The sequence below is a fragment of the Lissotriton helveticus genome, chromosome 3_2, assembly GCF_964261635.1.
Source record: "Lissotriton helveticus chromosome 3_2, aLisHel1.1, whole genome shotgun sequence".
NCBI classification, from domain to species: domain Eukaryota; kingdom Metazoa; phylum Chordata; class Amphibia; order Caudata; family Salamandridae; genus Lissotriton; species Lissotriton helveticus.
This window is the reverse complement of record NC_136062.1, coordinates 278453795-278474008: the sequence shown is the minus strand read 5'-3', so window position 1 is coordinate 278474008 and position 20214 is coordinate 278453795. Positions and strand designations below refer to the sequence as shown.

The window sequence follows — 20214 nt, the reverse complement described above, 5'->3', positions numbered from 1 at the left end:
TCAGGTAGATTTTTCACCTGAGCAGACCGTTTCGGTAATTCTTGAGCAGAAACGACTAATCTGACCCTGAGTGGAAGTGTTTTGAAAGCGAGCGAACAGACGTCAACTCGAAATTATAAGTTTGAGTTGAATTTTTACCTTAAACAGCCCTTGGTTATTTTTCTGAGTGTGAGGTGCATTTTGCGTAATTACGCATCCACCTCATTTTGTGGTAATTTCGCACGATTACGAGACAGCAAACAATCCAGGTCCTAACACTCCAGTTTAATGTAATACCATCAATTATCCTATCTGCTATCACCCAAATACAAACTCATAACAATAAACATCACAATGGTGATAACATTATTAAGCATAATGTCTAAAAGTTCAATAAATTCCGCAATCCACTATTTTACCCCAGCTCAACTCACAGTATCCCCACTCCTCACTGATTACTGATCCAACATACATGAAAATATCTGAACATGCTACCCCCCCCCCGCTCCCCCCCCCCCCCCCCGGGCAGGATATACTACGAAAGCTGAACATCTAAAACATACTCTTGTGGTATTCCATTATTGCAAAGATATCCCTAGGTTATTATTCTGCAACCCGGCTTTCCAGATGTGACCAGAAAAAAATCAAACTATGAAATCTCATGAGTTCGTGTTCAGAGGGATAGCTGTCTGTGTGATGAGCAGTGATCCGCCGGTTTGCCTGGTTTTAGTACAGTGACTATCAGTGCTTCTCCATGGGTGGGTAGAAGGCAGCCTGCCTGTGTCAAGTTTTCAAACAATGTTGTTATATGCTGAATTAATTTTGTGAGGTGTTCACTGTAAAAAGCTACTGTCAGGCCTTCCGAGCCTGGTGCCTTGCCTCTCGGCATCCCCTAATCGACATTTACAATTTCAGATGACACAAGTGGGTCATCAGCCTCTCTCTATGCTCGTTTTCAAGCCTTCCAGCTGTTATGTTTTCTTGGTAGCCTTGTATGTCTTGTGGGGTATGGGCATGTTGTGAGTCATAGAGTTCTTGATATTAACTCCGGAATCTGTCTGCGATTTGTTCTAGTGTGTAGTATGTCGTTATGTTTAGTATACATTGGTGCTATTGTATCATCTGAATATTTGAGGCATCGCAAAGTCGCCAATACTGGAGCTGGTCTCTTTCCCTCACCATACCAAACTGCAATTACTTATTTGCCTATGTGATTGATCTCTGTGTTTGCCTGTTGTTAAAATTCTGTCAGTTTGGAGTGTATTCCTCTCAATACAGTTTTGTATTTTGTCAGTTCGGGAATATGGTGGATGCTTTGCCCCAGAATGTAAAATTTGCTCACTTACTATGGTTTAAGCGCCCTTATCACATTACAACGTTGCGTCTTTTGCAATTGAAGAACCGTTTGCGACTGACTAACTGGGATTTAATATATGCAAAAGTTTACATTGCCAAGACACCAAGAACGTTATCTATGGGTGGTTAGAATAACTTCAGGCTGGCAGTTACACCACTCGTTTGGAAGGAAAAAGATTGTACTCTTTCATTTTTTTGAGTCTTGAATACATTAGACCAGAAAGGACTGCTTATTGTCAATCTTGAAATAAGCCTTGAGAAAGTCCAGGAGGACGTAACATGTGTCAGCTGCCTTTGTTTAGTCTACTATGGATTAAACTAAAATGATCTGATACGCCTACGACTGTGAATCACTTCTTGGGAAGTTGAAAATAGAAGTTTATTTAACTGATTGTGTTCTTCTTGTCTCTTGACTGTATGAGAATAAAAGCAACAGGAATTTGGTGTGCTTCGGTGCATTTATCTTGAATTTTGGTCCGGACTGTGGTTAGGTCTAGGAGATTTTTACCCAGGGTGGGTGGGTGATATGGCACCATGAGAGCACCCTTGTACTATTATATGTTCTATATTGAATGTTAGAATACAATATAACAGACTTACAGATGTGCATATCTGGAAGCATATCCACCTACTGTATACATGTGATTGATCTCTGTGTTTGCCTTCCGTCCGGCTTCCGAGCCAACCACAGCACCGAAACCGCCCTCATCGCAGCCACAGACCACATACGGACTCTACTCGACAACGGTGAAACAGCGGCCCTCATCCTCCTGGTCCTCTCTGCAGCGTTCGACACGGTCTGCCACCGCACCCTTGTAGAACGCCTCAGGAACGTCGGGATACAAGATAAGGCATTGGCTTGGATCATCTCGTTCCTCGCCGGAAGAACCCAGGGAGTCCACCTCCCCCTTTCAGATCAGAGGCCACCGAAGTCACATGCGGCGTTCCACAAGGATCATCGCTCAGCCCCACCCTCTTCAACGTCTACATGAGCCCCCTCGCATCCATCGCACGACAACACAACCTCAACATCATCTCCTACGCAGACGACACCCAGCTGATCCTCTCCCTCACCAAAGACCCAACCACCGCCAAAACCAACCTACACGAAGGGATGAAAGACGTAGCCGAATGGATGAAGAATAGCCGCCTAAAACTGAACTCAGACAAGACGGAAGTCTCCATCCTAGGCTCATCCCCCTCTGCCTGGGACGACTCATGGTGGCCCCCGGCCCTAGGCAGCGCACCCAAACCAACGGACCATGCTCGCAACTTGGGATTCATCCTAGACTCCTCCCTCTCGATGACCAGACAAGTCAACGCCGTCTCTTCATCATGTTTTAACATCCTACGCATGCTCCGAAAAATCTTCCGATGGATCCCCACCGAAACAAGGAAGACAGTCAACCAAGCACTTGTCACCAGCCGTCTGGACTACGGAAACACCCTTTACGCCGGAACCACAGCCAAATTGCAGAAAAGACTTCAACGTATCCAGAACGCCTCCGCTAGACTCATCCTAGACATACCCCGTCACAACCATATATCCGGTCACCTAAGAGACCTGCACAGGCTCCCTGTCAACAAAAGAATCACGTTCCGTCTCCTCACCCACGCACACAAGGCACTCCACGACCTAGGTCCCAGATACCTCAACACTCGCCTGACCTTCTACACCCCCACCCGCCATCTTCGATCGTCCAACCATGCCCTCGCCACGATTCCACGCATCCGAAGAGCCACCATGGGAGGAAAATCCTTCACTTACCTGGCGGCCAAGACCGGGAACTCCCTCCCCACCCACCTCCGTCTCACACAGGACCACCTCTCCTTCAGGAAGCAACTCAAAACCTGGCTGTTCGATCAGTAGCGAACTCATCCCCCTTAAGCGCCTTGAGACCCTCTGGGTGAGTAGCGGGCTATACAAATGTTTGACTTGACTTGACTTGACTTGACTTGCCTGTTGTTGAAATGCTGTCAGTTTGGAGTGTATTCCTCACAATACAGTTTTGTCCTGCTGTGTTGCATCTGGTCTTCCTAGCTTTGCAATCTATCCCTCCAATCTAGTCAGTCTGCCCAAAATGGATTTTGGAATCCCTATTTTTGGATATGACAATGCCATAAATATAAGAATCTGGAGGAATAATCCTTCAGCCCTCCTCCGCGATCAACTCCAAGCAGCCCGCAGGGTGTACAAAAATCACATTAAGAACAAAAGTCAGCTTTCTTCTGTTCGGCGCTAGATAACGCAAAAAAACGACCCAAAGAGCTTTTCAATATCATAAGGAATCAAACCTCCAAACCCATACCTTCCTCAACACAGGCATCCAAAGATCGATTTGACAACTTCGCAATCTTTTTCAATGACAAAATCGCCAAGATTGACCTCGCACTTGGCACAAATCCCATCTCCTCCAACGAGAGCATAGCGTCCAAAACGCTTGTCAGGGCCTCTGTGAACTCTCCAAAACAGTGGTCTTCCTTCATTCCAATCCAGGAAGCAGAGCTGGTCAATCTAATCTTCAATGCTAAGCCCTCTTCTCACGCCCTGGATCAGCTACCTCCTCACCTGGCGAAAGACCTGAAGCGAGTCCTAGCCCCACTATGGTGCAAGATCATAAACAGCTCACTGAGCTCCGGAATCATACCTGACTGCCTCAAAGTAGGACAATACATTGTTAGGGGTGGGATGCACACCATGTTTGCAAAACTTTTACCAATTTCGTCCTTTAATCGTTTTACTATATGCGTGCTGAATGGTGAAGTGGCACGCCCAAAAGCCACCAAGTTAAGAAATTATTGTTTTAGATGGGACAAATTCTTGCCCCAACCAAACGCACAGCTCTATGCCGCTGTTGCGACATTCCAATACATTTAAATTAAATCCAAGTCTTCATTTTTATACATTCAACTCTGTTCCACTTTTGACCTTTCTTCCTTGTTTATTATGAAAGTCCACATGCGGAATATATTGCCTTTTTTTCAAATTTCTTCTATTTAAACTGTGCCCATCCGGACCTCTTGAATAAATACGATAGATGCAGAGGTTCTTCACAAGCAGTATTTATTCCATAAAAACCCAATGCATTTCGGGCGACAAAGCGCCCTTCTTCGGGGGTCACTAGAAACAATAAAACATTTGCCAATTACTCATCTAATTCAAAGCACACTTTTTTTTATAAGGAATTAGAAATCATCACACAAGTAACTATTAATATTTTCACAGGGTTCCGTATTTTCAGTATGGCACTGACTAATCGAGAAGCATTAACATTAAGCACTGTTAACTTAATCAGCCAATCATTACACCTTCGCGCTAAACAATGTGGATGCAATTCCCTACGTTTTCCATTATCATCCTCTACACCTTTCTCCTCAACCCACTTTATCCTGACCTTCACAGTCATCTTGCCCAGAAGATTCTAGGTTTAAAGTGGGAAGGTGAAGTGGGTGAACACAATGTTGGGAGCGTCGGTGAGGACGAGAGGCTATTAACTTTCACGGCAGGTATGCGTAAACCTAGAATCTTCTGGGCAAGATGACTCGATGAGAATGGGGTGAATGTGTGTTCAGCGAAAAATGTGGGATTTTTTTTATATAAAAATATGCGGGACACATAAGATGTTTCACTAACACTATGGTCATTATAACAACAGCCCGTCGGGTTCAGATAGTTTTCGCAGAAGGTCGGCAATTAAAGGTCAGGATAAAGTGGGTTGAGGAGAAAGGTGTAGAGGATAATAATGGGAAACGTAGGGAAATGCATCCACATTTTTTAGCACGAAGGTGTAATGATTGGCTGATTAGGTTAACAGTGCTTAATGTTAATGCTTCTCGATTAGTCAGTGCCATACTGAAAATACGGAACCCTGTGAAAATATTAATAGTTGCATGTGCAATTATTTCTAATTACTTGTGTGATGATTTCTAATTCCTTTAAATAAAAGTGTGCTTTGAATTAGATGAGTAATTGGCAAATGTTTTATTGTTTCTAGTGACCCCCAAAGAAGGGCGCTTTGTCGCCCGAAATTCATTGGGTTTTTAATGGAATAAATACTGCTTGTGAAGAACCTCTGCATCTATCGTATTTATTCAAGAGGTCCGGATGGGCACAGTTTAAATAGAAGACATTTGAAAAAAGGCAATATATTCCGCATGTGGACTTGCATAATAAACAAGGAAGAAAGGTCAAAAGTGGAACAGAGTTGAATGTATAAAAATGAAAACTTGAATTTAATTGAAATATATTGGAATGTCGCAACAGCGGCATAGAGCTGTGCGTTTGGTTGGGGCAAGAATTTGTCTCATCTAAAACAATCAAAGTAGGACAAGTCACCCCACTGCTAAAAAAACCCAGGTCTAGACATGGAGGATCTGAATAATTTCAGACCTGTTTTAAACCTACCTTTTTTGTCCAAAATCATGGAAAGATGTGTACTCCCACAGTTGACCCAACACCTGGATAACACCAATCTACTAGATCCCCATGAATCGGGCTTTAGAAAGGGATGCAGCACCAAATCAGCAATCCTCAATGTCATAGACGACCTACTCGAGTCACTCGACTCGGATCAATGCTGCCTTCTCATCCTCCTACACTTATTGGTCGCATTCGATACAGTTGACCACAAATTGCTCATAAAGGTTCTACAAGAAAGGGCTGGTCTCCAAGAGACGGTCCTCCACTGGTTCTCTTCCTTTCTCCACAACCGATCACAAAGAATAAAAATCAAAAACTTCGAGTCCGACCTCCACCCAGTCATCAGAGGTGTTCCAGAAGGGTCAGTCCTCTCCCCTCAGCTCTTCAACATCTACATTGAACCCCTTACTTCTCTACTTAGGAAATCCAACATCCCCTTTCATTTATGTGCAGATGACACACAGCTTTATCTGGAAACCACCTCAATTGATGACATCCAGAGACTTAACAACACGCTCAAGGAGGTTCAACACTGGCTCACAACCAATCACCTGAAACTCAACCGAAAAAAAATGGAAATACTACTCATTTACAACAAAGACGATAACCCACAAATCGAAGAATGGCTCAAAGCCATTGATGACCTCAATGGTGACCTCACCTTGGTGGATTCAGTAAAATTTCTAGGGATCACCCTAGACCCAAAACTGGACCTGCAGAAACACATCACAAGATCCGCAAAAAGTGCCTTTCTCAATTTAAAACTACTATACAAAATAAAACCGTTCCTCCCACCCAAGGACCTTCAACAAGCCACCCAAGCACTGATCCTCTCCAGAATAGACTACGGGATCGCTACCTTGACTGGGACAGCAAAAGCCCACCTCGCCCCCCTGAAGACAGCCCTCAGCGCAGCAGCCAGAATGGTCACCGAAATTAAGAAATACAGACACATCTCTCCAGCTCTCAGAAAATTCAGATGGCTCCCAGTTGAGTTGCGAGCCAGCTTTAGAACTGCCTGCCTCACGCACAAAGTCCTGCATACAGGCAAACCGGAATACCTGGCCGCCAAACTCAAAAGGGCAGGCCAGTCCAGAAACCTCAGGAGCTCCAACTCTCTACTACTCATCCCGCCAAAAACTCGCAAGCATAAAACCACAGCCACATTTTTTACCTGAAACGCCCCAAAAATCTGGAACTCCATCCCACCCCACATCAGAACAACACTCTTGTTTCCAAAATTCAAGAGCCTACTCAAAGCCCTCTTCCTCGGCCGCTCTCGAGCAAACTGATAGAGCCCAGGTAGCTCCCTAGCCAACACTCCATCTTTCCTTAAATTTCTAGAATGACCACACTGACTCGGATCAAGAAAACTTTTTGTGTATAAACGGCTTGAATGTCTAATACGCTCGGATGATCATCAGATTTAACTTGCACCCTCTTCTCCTCTCCCCCTTCACCCATATGCTTGTTCCCTTCCCTGCTCGAACCCCCATGTTCTACCATTCTCCTGTATTATCTGTTTGTACATTATTGTATCTGCTGTGAAGCGTTCTGATACCCCTGGGTCCAGCTAGCGCTGTACAAATCTCCTAAAATAAACTATAGAAAAGACTCGATTGACAATTCTCTGTGATTTTAATCTTCATATAGATAAGAACGATTCCAATTATATTAGACAGCTTCAAGGGGACATGGAAGCATTGCAATTTAACCAATTTGTAACTCTACCTACCCATGGGAAGGACCATACTCTGGATCTTATTTTCTCTAATGATCCGCAAATTACAGTCTCTAAACCCTTGCCAGTACCTTGGTCAGATCATTGCTTAATCACCTTTACCTTTCCTAGGCCACTGCAAGTGCACTCATCTGTAGTTCAAAGTATCACTAAGAGGAGTTGTACTAAAGTGGACTTTAAAACATGGCAAACCACCCTCAAGGAAACTTCCCGTATTCTTTTGGGGAACATAGACAAAAAATGCCAGCAGTGGGAACACTGGATTACTCAATCCGCCAATACCTGTGCACCGAAAAAAAACCTCTAACAGCAAACCTTCCTCTGGAATCACCCCATGGTTTAATGAGCAGCTTCTCATACTAAAAAACAATGCAAAACATTAGAGAGAGGTTGGAGGAAAAATTATGACCCCTCCCTCAAATCTGACTACAAGTTGCTAATCAGATCATAGAATAATGAAATGAAGTTAGCCCAATCCAAATTCTATGGAGAAAAAATAGTCCAGGCAGTAAATTCTCCTAAGGAATTGTTTAAGGTAGTAAAAACCATGTCCAACCCACATGAAAACACAAATGCTCCTCTTACGTTCATTAAAAAGATGCAATGACATTGCAGCCTATTTTTCTAATAAGGTGACAGAACTATATGACCAATTCCCTAAAAACAGGGAACCTATCACTGTTATAACAGCTAAATCAACCCCTACATCTTTCCTGGCCTGTTTTCCCGCTTATCAGGACAATTAAATCGGGTTCTCCATTGGACTCAATGCCCCCTCGTCTGCTACTGGATGCACTTGATATTGTTTCACCCTCGGTGACTGAAATTCTCAATCTCTCCCTAGATTCGGCGCTAGTTACAAAAGCCTGGAAACATGCTATCATCAAGCCACTCCAAAAGAAAGGCAATCTAGATCCAACAATTTTGAATAATTTCCATCCAACTTCTCTTTTACCATACCTGGGTAAACCATTCTTTGGATAACTTCCTGGAGTCTAATAATATCTTCCACCCTACCCAGATGGGCTTCCGAGCCACATACAGTGCTGAAACAGCCTTACTGACAGTTACTGAAGAGTTAAAATCCACACTTGATGAGGGTCGGTCTGCCGCCATCCTCTTGCTAGATCTTAGTGCCGCTTTTGACACTGTGGATCATGCTATTTCAAAAGTGAGATTGGGGAAGTGGGAATTCAGGGAAAAGCCATGGAGTGGCTTGCCTCATTCCTGGATAAGAGATCTTTCCAGGTGATGGAAGGGAACTGCGCTTCAGTGCATCTCCCTACCAAATGTGGCGTCCCGCAGGGCTCGTCCCTCAGTCCGACTTTGTTTTATGTTTATGTCCGCCAGTTGGCTGAGGTGGTACAGGAATTTGAAATATCAGTGGTGTCATATGCCGATGACACCCAATTATTGGTGTCCTTTTCTAATGGCTCTGAATCTATTAATAATCAACTACCCATCTGTCTGGAGAGATTGGTGAGTTGTATTTCCAACAGCTATCTACAGCTGAACGGGGGAAAATGGAGCTCATGTTGCTCAGAGATCCGGGCATCCACTCACCTCTGATACAGTGGCCCAAATGTATGGGAGATACTCCTGTCGCCAAATCCGCTATAAAAAACCTTGGTATTTGGGTGGAAGACTCCCTAATACTGGACTGTCAATCAAGGAAACTTTCAGTGATATGGTTTTCCCTGCTCAAAATAGTAAGGAAAATCATTAATGTAATCCCTGAGCAGTTGAGGGAAATGGTGATACAATCCATCCTCATCTCACGTTTGGACAATGGAAACTCCCTGTATCTGGGTCACTAGGAAGCTGCAAGTGGGACAGAATGCGGGCGCTAGACTTTTGCTAAAGATCCCTAACCGCATCTCTGCTAGGGAAGCACTAATACAGCTTCACTGGCTACCCATTGAGGCTAGAGTTAAGTTTTAAACTCTTTCCATAGCTTGTAAAGCTAATAACAATTCAGGTCTGGAAAAACTGAGGAACCTGACATCCTGGTACATCCAGGTACATCCCTTCTAGACATCTCAGATCCGCCCAGCAACATCTCCTCAAAACTACCAGAGTTAAAAGAGCCAGATGGGGAGGCAGATCTTTTACCCATCTGATACCTAAGTTGTGGAATGCCCTCCCACTGGAAATTCGAGCTTCCCCAAACAAACTAGCTTTCAGGGAGAATTTGAAAACCTGGCTTTTCCCACAATAATTAGTCATTGGCCTAGCTTGCTTATGGTTGGAACTCTTTTTAGCGCTGGGAAGGCCTTGGGCAGCCATGCGCTCTATAAATCCAATAAATAGAAATAGGTGAGGTCAGCGTTTTGCCTTTCCTCTCATCACTGTTCAGTGAAGCTGAAGATAGCCAGGTGCAGACTGCTAGCTAAAACCTCTGTTTGCCTCAGTTGAACTCCAGGCTGGTTACTAGTCTGCAATGAGGTACATTACTCTGCATAAAGTCTGTCTCTGGAGAGCAGCCTGGAAAAACACTTGAAAGAAGAGCCACTCCAAACCAGTTTCCAGCAGGCAGAGAATCCACATTTTCTGCTTGCTTTGACTGTATAGTAGTGTGAGCCATGGAACCATTTGTTGTTCCAGTTTCATGTTCTCTGAAGCACCTGAACATCTATAAGCCAGCCAGTGAGAGAAGGAGCCTGCCAACTCTGCAGGAGGTGTGATTGTCTTGAGAGTGCCAGCAGCAATGAGACCCTGGTGCTGTTGGGGTCTGCCATGTAAAGGAAGATGGGGCAGAGAAATCTGCAAGCCCCAAGATTGGTGGGATCTAATCTCTTCTGTAATGCATTCCAGACTGGAATCACAGATTTGCAGCCGACTTATCACTGTATCAAGAAGGGTGACTAAAATTGACCCCGCCTTTGTGCCAAGAAGAGGACTGTGGCTGACCGTGCATCTCATCTCAGAAGCGGGAGTGGGTACAAATGTGTGTTGCCAGTTCCCTACCAGCTACGACTGGAACGGGGAGATCTACAATTGCTGGGACTCTAAGGCGGTCTATACTGAACTGGTAGCTGCTTATGCTGAACTGGGGTAATCTGCACCTGATCTTTGATTCTGCATAAACTGCAATGTAACTCTAGGGAAATCTAGTCTTATCATGGGAGTAAAGGGAAGCAGCAAGTGGTATCCCAAGTCACAGTAGCCCCTGCATCCATTTTTTTTAGGTATGCCTTTTAGTATTTGCTGTGCAATATTCTTTAATAAGAGTGTGTGATATGGTATGTTTTTTTTAAATTCAAGCACCGGATTTGGATAATCAGTTATTACCCTACTGGGTAATTGTTGACACAGCCCTCCCTCCCGAGCCATAGTAGGATGGACCCCAGGACAACAGAGATAGATGACACCAATCCCCATGCTGAAGCCTAGTAGCCTATAAATATGGTTTGACAGGTAGTGTTACTGCAGCGGAAATATAGGTAAGGACAATATTTGTAATATATATGTATATATATATATCAGCTCCGACGCTTGCAAAGATAATGCACGCTTAGGCACTAATGGGAACTCATAACCTTTTAATATATAGCAGACGTGTTTCAGCAACAGCTTTCCTCAGTGCTTCTTAAAAGATATAGCAATGTCCAAATGCATGGTGCGTCTTTTTGAACACTCATAGTCTCTCGTGATTGGCACTTTCAGATGGTGGTAACAAAGGAAGGACTCAAATGAAGTGCACCTCCCTGGGCTGCTCGCTTAGCAAAACAATATCCCAATGTCAAATAACCATGGCCATATCGACTTCATTACATGGTAGATTTTGTTTTGCAGAAAGTTAAAATTATTGCTAATGCGGCAGACCTGCTGTTATTCCAAGCGTTTACGATGTACTTACCACCATAGCGCCATGCATTAAGTCCCCTCGCCAAGCCTCAGTTTAAAACCCAGGACTAATCCGGTGGTGGCAGTAAAATTACTTTTCGCCATGTACTTGAATAGTTCACGACCTTGGATCGACGGAGTTGAAGTAGGCCAAGAATTCTCCTCTCCATTGAAAAAAAGGAAGGGACACAGCGGGGTTCATTTGGACATTTATTCAGAAAAATCGTTATGACCGGTTTCGGCATCAAGCCTTTTTCAAATGCCTTAGTTCTTGAAGAGGTGTTTCTGTCGTGTTAAAAGCGTGCTCCTCCCATGCAGTATATATATGTTTATATGTATATGTATATTCACTGAAAAAAAACAAAGGTTACAGGGATGTTATAGTTAGGCTTCACTCATACAAGGAGAGTGAAATTTAGCAGTTATAGTTACTGAGCTAACTAGAACGTACTCACCCACAAAGCACTGCTAAGGACCTCATATATTACATCAATCATGGCATGGTCAGTGACATGACTGATGACATCTCAAATGACATGACTGATGGAATCATTGATGATGCCATCCAGTGATTGTGAGTGTTTTCTAAATATTTCTGAGTGTTAAACGTATATACTAAGGTACTACAAAAGAAATTAGCATATTTTGTGTGCTACTAATGAGTTATTCCATTTTTAACATATATTATGTGAGTGGCTGAGTCAGTGTCTGAGTGGCTGTAGGAGTGTGTGAGTGAATGCATGAGTGGCTGTATAGGTGAATAAGTGGATGTGTAAGTAGCTGTATGGGTGAATAAGTGGGTGTGCGAGTAGCTGTATGGGTGAGTGGATGGCTGTTTAAGTAGCTGTATTGGTGAGTGAGTGGCTGTGGGAGTGGGTGTCTGAGTGGCTGAATGAGTGTGTGAGTGGATGTTTGAGTGGTTGTATGGGTGAATAAGTGGGTGTGTGAGTAGCTATCTGGTTGAATAAGTGGGTGTGAGAGTAGCTATATGAGTGAGCAAGTGGCAGTGTGAGTGGCTGTAAGGGTGAGTGAGTGGTTGCGTGAGTGGTTATATGGGTGAATTAGTGGCTGTGTGAGTGGCTATATGGGTGAGTGAGTGGTAATGTGAGTGCCTCTATGGGTGAGTGAATGGCTGTTTGAGTGGGTGTTTGATTGATGGAGTGGGAGTTTCCCTATTGGAGAGTGCCTGTATGAGTGACTGTATGGGTGGATGAATAGACATGTGAGTACTTGTAGTGATGTGATAATAGATAAGTAAGTGGTTCTGTGGGGGCGTGAGTGACTCTGTTGAGAGGCTGTATGGTTGAGTGACTGGGTGTTTGAGTATCTATATTGGTGAGTTAGTGGGTGTGTGAGTGGCCGTATGGAGGATTGAGTGGCTGTGTGAGTGACTGTATGGGTGAGTGAGTGGCTGAGTGAGTTGGTGTATGGGTAAGAGAGTGGCTGTGTGTGCAAATGAGCGAGTGTGTGAGTGGCTCTGTGGATGAGTAAGTGGGTGTGTGAGTGGTTGTATGGGGGTGTGAGTGGGTGTGTGAGTAGTATTTTGGATGATATCATCATGAAGTCATTTCAGATGTCATCTGTGATGTCACAAATCATGTCATGAATGATGCGATATGAGAGGTTAGAACCAGTGCATTGCCGGCATGTAAGTTATAGTTAACTAAGGTAACTATAACTTCTGAAATTCGCTGTTTTTTTACTAGTGAAGCCTAACTATAATGTCTCTGTAACCTTTGGTTTTTTCAGTGAATTTCTAAGGTTTTTTTAAATTGTATTTCCTAACTAGAGCGTCCTTGTAACCTTTGGTGTTTTCAGTGAATTTCTAAGGTTTATATATATATATATAGTCACCACTAGGTAGTTATAGTCAGGTCTGCTTTATCGTGGACAGAGCGTTTTTTGATTTGCTTATAACTTTGGCCCTGTTTGACAAACCTTCACAAAACTTTCCAAAAGCAAGCTACATCCACCTCAGCCCCTTTATGGAAATTTTGGGGTGATCTGTTAAGTGGAGGCTAAGAAAAAGTGGGGTCCCAAAACACAAAATCCTTATGCATTTTTCATAGACTTCTTTGAGACAGATTACAGCAAAAACAGCTGAACATATTTACACCACATTTGGCAGGAAGCTAGATTTGGGTCCAAAGAGTGCTCTTTTTATGATTTGGTTTAAATTAGTTTAAAAATGTTGCATTCTGATTGGCCCAGGGAGCTTTAATTCCCTTGGGCCATCTCACTCATGTGAGAGTCAGACTCCTGTGAGAGCGAGCGCACTGATTGGCTACCAGCAGCAGGAGAAAAATGTTGCTGGCAGCCATTACAGGACTCAGGGACTTAGTCCCCTGTCCTGAAGTTCTTAAAATAAAAGATATCCTGGTCCCCCCCCCACGGCTCATGGGGAGCACCCAGAGGGGCCCTCCTGGTCCAAAAAGAAAAAAAGGGAAAAAATTGCATTATCCTGCGAGACTCTTGCTGGATTGCAAAAAAAAAAATAGTGGCCAGTGCCAGGGCATTCCCTGATTATAAGCCCTGGGGAGCCTAACCACGGGACTGTGTTTATGAAGGGGTGAAGGGGCAGAGGGTCATTAATGGCCCTGGAGACCCCATTCCCAGAACAAGCTCACGGGCAATTCTCATGGTACCCACCCATAGGGCAGCGCGGGTAGGGAAACCTGTGTGTGCTCTCGCTTGGTGGGAGCATCTTTAAATATCACGCAGCAAGGTAGCAAACACCAAGTCCTCCCCAAGCTGGTGTGAGCTTAAAAAATGCTCCTGCCAGGTGGAGGTGGACTTTAAATCTGTTTCCCTGCCTGCAGTGATGCGGGCAGGGAAACAGATCTAAATATTGCTCCTGCAAGCAGGAAGCAGCATTATTAGCTGCTCCCTGCAGGCGGGAGCCATGCCGTCCTCCACTGGATGACGTCATTTGAGATGTCATAAACAATGTCATAGAACATGTCATGAGGGATATTATATGTGAGGCCATAAGCAGTGCATGGAGGGGTCACAAGTTATAATTAGCGCTGCTGGCTATATATGGACACCTGGTGACCCCAGAAGGCGGGGATGGAGCCTCGTAAAGAACGCAACCTGGGCGTTTAAGGTAGCTGCGGCTTGGGGACTCGAGGGAGCCTGCTTAACTCTATAAGTTTAATGGAATGGAGGCACGCTCTTTCTTTGGACTTACCTGCCAGTCACACATTTGCATGGGATGTCATCCCTAACCTGCAGACCCCTTCGCTGGAACATGGCATTCTGGGACATGCAGTCCGGTCACCTGGTGGCCACTGCACGTTGGGCAGCCCACTCCGGCTGGAGTGGGAGGAATAGGGAGAACAGCCAATCAAGACTGGGCAGGACATTCAAATTAATCCAAGGGGAGGAGGCGTGTTCATTTCTGCAACTGAGGGCATTGAGAAAGGCCTCACGGCCGAAATGCATTTGCCTGTTGTTACTGAGAATAAAGCTGCTCCTTCGGATTTCCCCATGGTGGCTTCTGTTTTCTTTTTCACAAAAGAAGCGTGCTGATATTCATTACCGTGTGAGCCAGTGACACGGTCCAGAAGCAACCCGCAGCGCAAGTTCCACCAGAACCATTGGCATCGGCAGCTTCGGCTGGTGTGGGAGTGTTTCTGCGGTAGCAGTTTTTCCGGTGGACACCTGGTGACCCCAGAAGGCGGGGATGGAGCCTCGTAAAGAACGCAACCTGGGCGTTTAAGGTAGCTGCGGCTTGGGGACTCGAGGGAGCCTGCTTAACTCTATAAGTTTAATGGAATGGAGGCACGCTCTTTCTTTGGACTTACCTGCCAGTCACACATTTGCATGGGATGTCATCCCTAACCTGCAGACCCCTTCGCTGGAACATGGCATTCTGGGACATGCAGTCCGGTCACCTGGTGGCCACTGCACGTTGGGCAGCCCACTCCGGCTGGAGTGGGAGGAATAGGGAGAACAGCCAATCAAGACTGGGCAGGACATTCAAATTAATCCAAGGGGAGGAGGCGTGTTCATTTCTGCAACTGAGGGCATTGAGAAAGGCCTCACGGCCGAAATGCATTTGCCTGTTGTTACTGAGAATAAAGCTGCTCCTTCGGATTTCCCCATGGTGGCTTCTGTTTTCTTTTTCACAAAAGAAGCGTGCTGATATTCATTACCGTGTGAGCCAGTGACACGGTCCAGAAGCAACCCGCAGCGCAAGTTCCACCGGAACCATTGGCATCGGCAGCTTCGGCTGGTGTGGGAGTGTTTTTGCGGTAGCAGTTTTTCCGGTGGACACCTGGTGACCCCAGAAGGCGGGGATGGAGCCTCGTAAAGAACGCAACCTGGGCGTTTAAGGTAGCTGCGGCTTGGGGACTCGAGGGAGCCTGCTTAACTCTATAAGTTTAATGGAATGGAGGCACGCTCTTTCTTTGGACTTACCTGCCAGTCACACATTTGCATGGGATGTCATCCCTAACCTGCAGACCCCTTCGCTGGAACATGGCATTCTGGGACATGCAGTCCAGTCACCTGGTGGCCACTGCACGTTGGGCAGCCCACTCCGGCTGGAGTGGGAGGAATAGGGAGAACAGCCAATCAAGACTGGGCAGGACATTCAAATTAATCCAAGGGGAGGAGGCGTGTTCATTTCTGCAACTGAGGGCATTGAGAAAGGCCTCACGGCCGAAATGCATTTGCCTGTTGTTACTGAGAATAAAGCTGCTCCTTCGGATTTCCCCATGGTGGCTTCTGTTTTCTTTTTCACAAAAGAAGCGTGCTGATATATATATATATATATATACATATATATATATATACGTTTAAAAAACATGCAAATTCATTGAAAAGACCCAACGGTTAAAAGGACGTTATAGTTAGGTTTACGTTCTGTCCACTGAAAACCATAGAATGTCAACAGTTATAGTTATACTTATAGTAATACTTATATTAAGAAACTAAAACTCATGACTTAAAGTTACTTAATAGCATGAGTTATAGGTTCTTCAAATAAGTATAACAAGGAGGATCAGTGGCCCTAGATATACAAATTTTTATTTATTTAATAACTCCAAAACTACTGAACACATTTTATCTATTTCAGTGGCTTGGCCAGTAGCTGTGTCTAAAAGTTGCAAAATCCCCATAGAAATGCATGGGGAAAATCGTTTTGCGACACCTCCTTTTCTTTGCCCCTACTTTACGAATCACCCCGAAACTTTCCATGCATAACTAGGCAAAGTGTTGTACTTTCTTTAGAAAATGTTGTGAAGATTCATCAAACTGTGCCAAAACAAAAAAATGCTCTGTCTATGGGAAAAAGTGGTCCTAACTATAACTACCTACTGGCAATAAACAAATGTGCATTTATTTCTGCTTAGTTTATTGGTGCTTCTGTCAGGCATTTTAATCCTCTACATTCAACAACGGTAGATGTGCAGCAGAATTTATTGTTTGCCGTTTCTTCTAATTATTATTAGTAGTGGATTCCCTTTTGTAACCTGTTAGTTTTAAATGTGAATGGTTTAGTAGTTATTATTATTATTTATTTATTTTGGTTATTCGTTCTTTGATAAAGCTAAACCGACGTTTAGCTGGATCAGTAGAGGCTGGCAAAGTACCTTAAGCCTACGGCCAAGGGTTCAGGACTGGGGTTTCACTACTTGGCAGGGTAGACTCACAGATGGCAGAGTCGAGGTGCAGGGTTTCTGGAGCCTTCTTTCCCTGAGGCTGAAGTCAAGAGGCAAGCCATCTAGCCCTTAAAGTCACTCTGGGGTTCTGTGTTCAAGAGATGTGGGTCCAGTCCTTCTCATCCGGGCAGGAGGGCAGCAGGTGAGCACAGCAGCAGCACAGCAAGGCAGTAGTCCAGCAGAGTGCAATTAAGCAGAGTGCAGATCAGCAGCACAACAGTCCTTCTTCCTGGCAGAGTATCCATGAGTCCAGAGGTGTACGGAAGAGTTGGTGTCCGAGCTCCAGTCTTTATACCCAGTTGTGCCTTTGAAGTGGGGGGATGTTTCTAGAAGTTTCTATTTTAAGTCCTCAGGCATCCTGCCTTTCCTGTCCTGGCTCCAAACTAACTATAGGGAGTATGCCACCCTTTTTGTGGAAGCAGGACACAGTCTATTCAAGTGTAAGTAGGGCTGTGCTTGATTCCGCCCTCCCATACTACCAATAATGGTCCATCTAGGGACACCTAAGCTCTCTATTGTGTGTAGCTGTCTAGGAGGAATACACAAAGCCCAACTGTCAGCTACACCCAGTCATGTGACAAGAGACAAGCTACAGACACTAAATGGCTAAGGCAGGAAAATGCATGTTTACTAAAAGTGGCATTTTCAAAATTTTAATTTAAAATCCGACTTCACCATAAGAAAGGATTTTAAATTCCAATACCAGACACACCAAACATGAACTGGTTACCTGTTCCCATTTGGAAATGACACTTATAAAATGTAATTAGTTAACTCCAAAGTTATCCTATGGGAGAGCCAGGCCTTGTAGTAGTGAAAAACAAATTGAAGGGTTTTTTACTACCAGGACATGTAAAACTTTAAAGTACACGCTCTACGTTCTAAATACATTGCACCCTGCCCACTGGACTGTGCAGTGACTACCCTGGGGGTGACTTATATGTATTAAAAACATACGGTTTGGGTCTCACAGTGTTAGTATTTTGCCAGGTTGAAATGACAGTTTAAAACTGCACACATATAGGCAGCAATGGCAGGCCTGGGGCATGTGTAAAGGGCTATTAAAGTGGATGGCACATTCAGTGCTGCAGGCAAGAAGTAGTACCACTTTAGTAGGGACTTATACTTAAATTCAATATGCCAATTGGAAGTAAGCCAGTTCTACCATGTTTTAGGGAGAGAGCACAAGCACTTTTGCACTAGTTAGCAGTGCACAGTCATAAGGCCATCAAACAAAAATCAGCAAAAAACGGAGGGTCACGGCAACATTTTTGGGGGTGACTGCAGAGGGCCAGGTCGAACAGCTATGACCTACTATCAAGTATGAACACATTATTGATTAGCTCTCAATCTATCAAGCTGAAATCTCCTTTATGGAACATATGCCATTTAATTCACTTAATGCATAATAACAGTGTTTTGTGTGTGCCTGTATGGGCATGCATCAGCAGCTTTAAAGTCAGACCTTTTGGCTTTGTCAATACTTGTTATATCCCTGTAGTTGTTAATTAAGGGCTCTTTAAGCTTCAGCCACTCATTAGTGTAAAGCGCTATAATCACTATCAAAGTACATCTGCATAGTTATATTAAACAGGCACACGCTGCATAATATTAAATATCAGGAATTCCAGACTGAGCACTTTTACCCTCAAAAGTGACTATCCATACACAAATCGAAATGAAGAAACCAGCAGTATGCAGCAGTAGTCTTATTGTGCAGCTGCTGGGTGTGCAAGATATACATTTCTGTTAGTAATGGTGCTGTGAGACACAAAACCCTAATTTAACATTGCAGGGACCATCTTTGTGCGCTTTCCCATCTTTCTGCTTCTGTATGTTTTTTTATTGAAGACTCTGGTGTACCTTCTTCCTGTATCCAAATCATTACTCTGTATTTTACGTAAACGAACCTGGTGCTGTGAGCATCACATTGCAGCATTGTGAATCAGACACTGCCCAGGGCCAGGTTCACTGACCTATAGACAGCCTTTAGCTAAGTAAACACACCCCTTATTTATGGACCACTTTCCCTCCCCAGAACTTGTACCATGTCTCAAGTGCCCAGCATCCTTGAGAGGGGTGCCCTGAAGACCATGTTGCTGCACTGCAAGCCCTATATATCAGAGCATTCTTTCAACATGAGGGGACACAGATGGGGTCTGCAAGGAGACATTTTACTAATGGAGTTGAAAACATCTTACCAAAATCAGCTCGTCGTTGACTAATTCTCGACTCCAGAAGGTCTTAGGCCCGCTTCCTTCGACTAGGGTTTGCTTGCAATAGATTTTGTTTTCAGTCTCCCAAGTGGCTAAACTCTGCAGGCAAGAAAACCATTAGTAACATTAATGAAGCCGCCTGGCAGCTGGAGGCAGACAACAATGCACGCGGCCGAGAAGGATGGCTGCAGTAAAGCACCAGCGCAGGGGAGAGGGAGCACGAGACAGACATGCACTGAGTGCCATGCAAGCCAGACATCCTCGCGGGGAAGCACAAAGGCGCAGGGAGTGTGGAAGAGAGTCCTCCGTCGTCCTATTTCCCTTGTTCATAAGTGCTTCTGTAAATCAGCCCTAAAGACTGCTTACACCATAAACACAGTTGAAATGAGCTAAATGAGTTAAACAAATGACTAGATTTTTACCTCAGCTCAAATTCTAATAATGTAATTCATAATAGTAATGCTGACCCCTTATAGTTCATTTTATGCCAGGCATGATTTAGAGACATCCAGGTGCTCAGAAGTCGTTGTCAATTTTAAGCAGTGCAATTGCGCTCATTTCATTAACAGAGGAAGGATGAAAGGTTGAGCTTGCCTTACAATATTTTTACTACTGTTAGCCAAATGCCGAATTGTTACTAATTCGTCCATGCATCTATTTATTAATTTGTTGGCACAGTTATGTATTGCTTTTATGGTTTAAAAACGTTGCGATATTAAGAGTTTTGCAACTTGGAATCGAGGAAGCATGCTGTTTTAGTGCATCATCCTCGAATCTTAATGTTGAGGTAATACCACACCCGGAGGAAACCGTACCCCAAAAACTGGTAATTCCCCGTGCAGAGTTACTGCATGATTTTGGAGGGGCACTCGGACTGAGACCCTTAGGTGTATCTGCTGTTATGGTTTTATTGATTGAAGTCCCTGGGTTAATATCAACAGTGGGACCGGTCAGCAGCATTGGGGTGACAACTTAAATCATACACAT

General features: G+C 44.3%; 1 protein-coding gene across 1 annotated transcript in view; it reads right to left on the bottom strand.

Annotated features, from left to right (window-relative positions):
• The window catches only part of CRABP1 (cellular retinoic acid binding protein 1), a 163773-nt gene that overhangs the window by 132534 nt on the left and 11025 nt on the right, over positions 1 to 20214 (bottom strand). The window contains exon 3 of the mRNA XM_078684642.1: positions 19213 to 19326. Coding sequence (XP_078540768.1) covers positions 19213 to 19326 — 114 coding nt within the window. The remainder of the gene's footprint in view (positions 1 to 19212; positions 19327 to 20214) is intronic.